This window comes from Malaclemys terrapin, chromosome 10 (assembly GCF_027887155.1).
Source record: "Malaclemys terrapin pileata isolate rMalTer1 chromosome 10, rMalTer1.hap1, whole genome shotgun sequence".
Lineage (NCBI taxonomy): Eukaryota > Metazoa > Chordata > Testudines > Emydidae > Malaclemys > Malaclemys terrapin.
In genome coordinates, this window is record NC_071514.1 from 8,837,087 (window position 1) to 8,844,053 (window position 6,967).

The window sequence follows — 6,967 nt, forward strand, 5'->3', positions numbered from 1 at the left end:
AACATAAATAATCATATTTTTTGTGAGAATTTGTTTTTTCTCACTGTTCTGCAAGAAAACAGCTATTTGTCTGAATTTCCAATGCACATTTTTTTAATTAATGTTTTAATATTTTCAAGGGCTAATCCAATGACTACATGAGTTCAGATTACTGTATACAGATTAGAGATGCACCAAATGAACAGAATAAATAAAAACCAGCCAGAACCTTCCCTCCACCATGCAAACCAAATGCAATTTTTATTTTTAGGTACAAAACAGTTTGATTCAAATTATTTTTAAATTTTAGTCTGTTGTTCCTGGTTTTGGCTGGAAACTCTTTAGGGTTTTAAAGTAATTGCTGTAGTTTCTATTTAAAGAAAGTTCAATTAAAGTAATTGCTATTAGTTTCACCCCTGTTAAATTATGTAAGACTTTGCCATAAATACAATTTGTTTTCCCAGGAACAGAATGCAACATAAACCATGAGCTAAATTCTCCACTCAACCATATGCAAGTGGTTTTCTTTAAGGTGAATGTGAACTCTTATTTTCATTGTTGGCTAAATGAATACCCCTATAACACACACACACACCACTATATAATCACAGTTTATACAATTAAAAAAATAATTTTGTGCTTAGTAATCCAATAGCAAATATAAATAGTTATCTTCACCACCCTCCCTCTTCATTTCACAGCTCCAGTGGAAGTGGCTTTCTGAAACCCAGGGATATGACAAATTAGTCTTGTTCTTATTTAATTTGATGGCTAATTATTTTGTAATATGATTAAAATGTTCTGTAAGATATCTGTCTTTATTGGTATAAATAAATGTGTTTGTTTTTCCTAGGTTGGCTTTTTTGATCAAAATATTTTGGATCAGATTCTGATGGTATTAGGTATCTTATTAAATTATGTTTTGCAGTGCCTGTATCTTCAGCCCCTCTTATATGGCACCCACAACAAAAGGACTGTTGTAACCCAGGAGGCCATTGACTTGTCAAAGTGAGTAAGTTTTCAGTCTTCTTGGCTGATCTTCCTTTTATATGCTGTTACATTCTGTGTTTCTCTGCACGTCTCAGAGATATTTGGGCCGTAGAGCTCACAGAAATGTCTGATGGAAAAGAAAGATGACGCACACAGTTGGAAAGTTCACAGGGCAACAGTTTGTTGAATATAACACTCTGGTTTAAGGATAACTCTTCAGACTTTCACAGCAGTGATCTGACCACGGCCTACAGAGATTTTGAGATGTGCCACCACCACCGCTTAGATTAATCAGAGCAGCAAATAAAATTCAGAGGAGGATAGATTCCCTTTCACCTTCATTCCCACCCCACTCCAAAAAAACGAATTAGCAACACTGGCAGTGTAGTTCACGTATTAGGTCCCTACATCTAATAGACATCATCTACATCATCACAGTCCTAAAACTGTTGCTCAGCATCTTCCTCGGTCACTAACTGAGAAGATGCTGCCATAAGTAATCGTATAGCATCCCCTCTCTCTCAGAGAATGACAAATTGAGCCATTACAGAAATCAAGTAAAAGCCAGGATTAGGAGAACAACAATCCATTGAAAACATCAGTTCCCAATTATAAAAAGTGTTTGGCTCTATGGATGAGCTGAGTATTTCAAGATATGCAGTGCTTACAGGGGCTGTTAATCATTCATATTTTGTAAATTAAGTGGTGAATAGTGGAACTTACAATGACCTTTGATTTACAACACCCTTCCTTTTTTCAGGGCCCCAGATGTAGCAGCAAAACAGAGACGATCAGATAAAAAAAGACCACCATACTGTACTATTGTGCAACAGTACTCCATAGTGGGAAGGCCCAAAGCCAATATAATATATATATATATATATATATATATATATGACAGGTTTCTCATGTTTACTTCTGAAGACTGAACCTGTATCTGCAAGTATCTGTCATGCAGAACTGAAATTTGTTACTGGATTAAATACTGAATGTAAAGCAAACTTTCGTGGGGATAGATTACTTACCTTAATGGATACAGAAAAAAAATTAATAGAGGTGAATGCTATTTTTAATTTTTATACTCTTGGATCATAGCGTTTTAAGATCATGTAATAACAGTCTCTTCAGTTTTCTCTCTTGTGAAAGAAAATTTTTTTCCCCTGTTTGGAAATACAAAACTGCCTCACTAATAACATAAATTTACATCAAAAATAAGATTCAGGCAGGCATTGCTGTTTCTGCACTGCACGCTTATAGTTTCTTGAACAAATCTGGATTTTAATTTTTTCTATTTAGTCTATTCATAAAGGCACCCTATTACCTTGATAGCCATGCACCATTAACTGCATTGTGCAAAAACTGTTAAAATCTTTTTGTTTGGTTGGTTAAACACAATAGGGTATGAGTTAGGAAAATAACCCCACCCCCAAAAAAGTTGACAATAGGGTGAGGTATTTTTTTCTTGTTTTTAAAGAAGTCTTTCTTTTGTATCAGATATGTGTAACTTTAAGCAAGTTCTGCCATGTGAAGAACATCTAGGGTTCATTTGATCTCAGGACTCTTCCTCCCGCTGGCACATGATGCCATAGCTGAAGTGTGCTTGATTTCAGGCTGAAAAAGTACCAGCTGCTGCTACCCACAGCACAATTTGGAAGGGAAAAACTGGATCAATAGGGTCAGCTATACAATGAACTTGCATGAATAATTGCAGATCGTATCATTTAAAGATTTCACTTTCTAATCTAGTGGTTGTGGGGGTTCAGTGCTTACATCTGTTCTCATATTTGGCTGTAGGGATTTTTATGGTGCAGGACGAATACAGGTTCATCCCTGGTAATTTTAGGACCATTTAAAAAGAATTTTGGATATAAGGATGTGTGTATCTCTGGTAAGGTGTTACCTTCAAGAGTTCAGTACTTTATGGAAAGAGTAGTTTCCATGGAATCATTTGATGTTAGCATAACTGAGAACCATGTTAAATCTAGGAATTAAGATAGGCTGACCAGACAGCAAGCGTGAAAAGCCGGGACAGGGGGTGAGGAGTAATAGGAGCCTATATAAGAAAAAGACCCAAAAAATCTGGACTGTCCCTATAAAATTGGGATATCTGGTCACCCTAAATTAAGAGCTTAAACAATGTGCTGAAAAAAACAACCCAAAGTGATGGCCATCTCATTATTCAGAGAGATGCCTGGGGTTACAGCTCTGATTCACAGTACCTTTAGGGAGAGTCACTCAGAAGAGGAGACTAAAACCTCAATTAACAGTTTAGGGAATAATGTCCCTTAATTATAAAATGAAGGCCGAAAACATGCTTCTGGTCTGAGTCTTTGGTTTCAGTGAGACTATTCGACCACTTCCATGTCACCATTTACCAGAAAGCACCAGTCCTATTCTTTTGCAAGAACTGAAGAGCTTTATATTTTTCTTAACTTAGACTCAGCAAAGCTGGCTGGTGTCTCTAGATAAATTTTCCTCCTTCATGTCATAAATGACCACTACATATTTTCTTTATGGTTTGAGCATTGGCCTGCTAACCCCAGGGTTGTGAGTTCAATCCCTGAGGGGGCCACTTAGGGATCTGGGGCAAAATCAGTACTTGGTCCTGCTAGTGAAGGCAGGGGGCTAGACTCTATGACCTTTCGGGGTCCCTTCCAGTTCTATGAGATAAAGGAAGGACACATGTGACTTGGCCAGAGAGCTAAACCACAACCACGCAGCATCTTGCCTCGCTGAGATCCAGGAAGAAAGGCAGGGCATGCGGTGAGAGGCAGAAAGGAGGCATTGGACCTGGAATCAGCTAGTCCCCAGAGCAACCAGGAGGAGCTGCATTAGCCCTGAGCAGACCCCAGGACAGAATGGCATAATTCAGCCAAATCTTAGAGCAGCAGGAAAACTATGGTTCTCCTGTCCACTCCAACCACTTCGGGTTTATAAATGCCCTGTCCCTTCTGGACCCTGCTGCTAAGAAGGCACCTCAGCCACTCCAACCATGTTGGTTAAATGAGTCAAAGAATAACTAGTTGCTGTGTTTTTACTCTGTCCCTGCCACCACAGTGATACAAGCACTTGATAATCTGGAATGAAAGAATGTGTTCTTTGAACTGAAAGGGGCTCATGGATCTGAACATACAGAGATGCCTCAAACCATGAGACATGAAAACTTGGATTTCTTTTTCCTTTGCTAATGGAGATTTATAAATACCAACCAGGGGGCGATGGGGGAAGGAGGAGAAAGAAGCATATACACAGTCTTTTTCATTGTTTAATACTGAATGTGAAAAAAGTGCAAAAATCATGAAACCACAACAGCAATGCAGACTGCATCGTAAATGACCATACCACAAGCTGCCTGCAAAGTCTCACAGCTGACATCAACAAACCCTGCTTCAACATGTCTACAGTCTTTTAAACACCTGCTATAGCAAACATCAATCTGTACAGAGCTGTAGCTCTCTCATATATCTCTTCTTACACGTATATACTCCATTTTATTTGCTTTCAAATCCAAAAGTGTACATGTTTAAAGATTATTATAGTCCCCCACTTCTGAGGTAAACTACCTCAAGCATATAAATACAAACTTCTACTGAATAAAACTAGTAGTTACATTAACAAAATTCTATTTGTTAAATTCAAACTCAGCAATTACCTTATTTGTATTTAATGAAAAAAACAGCAGCAAAGTTTCTATGAGTAAGCTTCAACAGTGTGTGCTGATTGAGGCCATGTTATCAATCCTTCCAGCTCCACGCTATCAATAAAGTAATTACACACAAAGCTGTTAAATAGGGCGTGTCAGTAACATACAACCCTCAGAGTAGTAGGTTATATTGCTCTGGCTAGGAATAGAAGCATGTGAATTAAGACCTGGATTCTGCTACCACAGTGGTTTTCAACTTTTTTTAGGGGTTCACAACTGAAAATTTTTGAATGGAGGTGCGGATCCCTTTGGAAATCTTTGACATCGTCTGCAGACCTCAGGTTAAAAACCGCAGTTCTATGATAATGACACCCTTTCATGGACCTCTTAGACAGTCTGTAGCCCTCCAGGGGTCCATAGACCATAGGTTGAAAATAGGGTGACCAGATGTCCCGATTTTATAGGGACAGTCCCAATTTTGGGGTCTTTTTCTTGTATAGGATCCTATTACCCCCCCACCCGTCCCGATTTTTCAAACTTGCTGTCTGGTCACCCTAGTTGAAAACCACTGTGCTAACACATCCAGATGGAGGTGGAATCTGCACAGATCAAATTGCAACATCAGGGCCCAAGTCACTAGCTCTTTGTTTCCTGGAAGAGTCATTACCCGAAGGTGGTTGTCGTGCAAAAAATAAAATAGATCTGTGGCTCTTTCCCAGTTTTCAATAATACTGAAGGTAATGACATAATGGGATTCAAATGGAGAATATGCTGCTTGCACAGTCTTCTTCAAGGCTTATATCCTTCTTTCATTAAACCTAGTTTTTATGGCTTGAGGGAACTCATCTATTGGAATGACTTCATGTTACTGTTCTTTTCCAATTCGTTAGGACAAACCTAAACTCTTCAAGCAGCAGATTAAAATTCTGATTCAATCTAGAAGTAAAGCACTTAAATTTATGGAACAAACCTTTTCTTCTCCAAACAACTAAAGCAACCAACAACAACAAATACATCTCAATATGACCTACTACATCTGATAAGTTAATGCTGTTAAAGGACATTTTAAAGAGCAGCTGGTGCTTCCTTGGAAACGTTTTATTTAGAAACAATACTGATATGGTCTCTTTTTTTCCTTCTCCTTCAGTACTATGGACATCTGTATAAAACAGGAATTTATGATTCATTTACTCCTTGCTGGTTTTTCCTTCACACGATGTCCTAATTCTCTGAACAATGGAAGAGAAATACAATCTAGCATCAGTAGAATTGTTTCTAAATAAAATAGGTCTCAAAGTTTTCCATGCGGCATCAATAAATGCGGTTGATATTATTGGCCCTCTTATTTGTGGCAGGAGAAGACATATTCTGCAGGTATCCTTATGTCTATTTTAAGAGAGCTTTTTTTTAAGTTTCAACTTCAAACCAAATATGCAGAAAACTAAAGCTGATACTTTTCAAGCCTGTGTGCCTAAAATTAGATACCTAAATTATGTTTAAGTAAATATTTTATTAAAATTCTATCAAAGTATGAAATTACATGTCTAACTGACAAGTTTCAGAGTAACAGCCGTGTTAGTCTGTATCCGCAAAAAGAAGAACAGGAGTACTTGTGGCACCTTAGAGACTAACAAATTTATTAGAGCATAAGCTTTCGTGGACTACAGCCCACTTCTTCGGATGCTATATACTATATACTATATATATATGCATCCGAAGAAGTGGGCTGTAGTCCACGAAAGCTTATGCTCTAATAAATTTGTTAGTCTCTAAGGTGCCACAAGTACTCCATGTCTAACTGAGCAACCATGTTTGAAAATTTTTGCCTAACTCCCATATAGGATTTTTTTAAAATCTAAAAATAAATTATTTTATTAGAATTTTTTTTTTAAACCCAGTTTCAGAGAGGATCTACTAAGGCAATGGAATTTTAAGCTGTTCTTTGAGTTGTAATCATTCATGAGCCCTTTATCAGTCAATGGTAGCAAAAGTATGTTTTACAGGAGCATATATGAATAATTCTGACAAATATATCTGTTATGTGATTAAGAACATAAAATAAATGTAGCATGCACACCTTGGATGCATCTGCACTACTCAACTTCATGTGTGTTTCCAGCACTAGGGCCACTGCTCCCTCTTTTCCAAGTTCAGAGAACTCCATCAGTGCTGGAAAACCGATACAAAATTTTGCAGTGCAGACAAGGCCCTATACTTAAACCTTGAAATGCCGATAATTACTTGAAGATACCGGGTATAGTCTCAATCTTGGTAATGAAGGCAGATTCTAATACACTAGTTTGTCTCATATGAAAAGTAGGTTAAGATGTTAAACTACACGTCATCTATCTCCAC

At 37.6% G+C, this 6,967-nt stretch overlaps 1 protein-coding gene across 1 annotated transcript in view; it reads left to right on the forward strand.

The window, feature by feature from the left end:
* The window catches only part of TTC23 (tetratricopeptide repeat domain 23), a 45,572-nt gene extending 43,674 nt beyond the window's left edge, over nucleotides 1-1,898 (forward strand). Inside the window, 2 exon segments of the mRNA XM_054042156.1 lie at nucleotides 908-987; nucleotides 1,730-1,898. Of these exon segments, the coding sequence (XP_053898131.1) occupies nucleotides 908-987; nucleotides 1,730-1,898 (249 nt within the window).
* The last annotated feature ends 5,069 nt before the right edge of the window (nucleotides 1,899-6,967 follow it).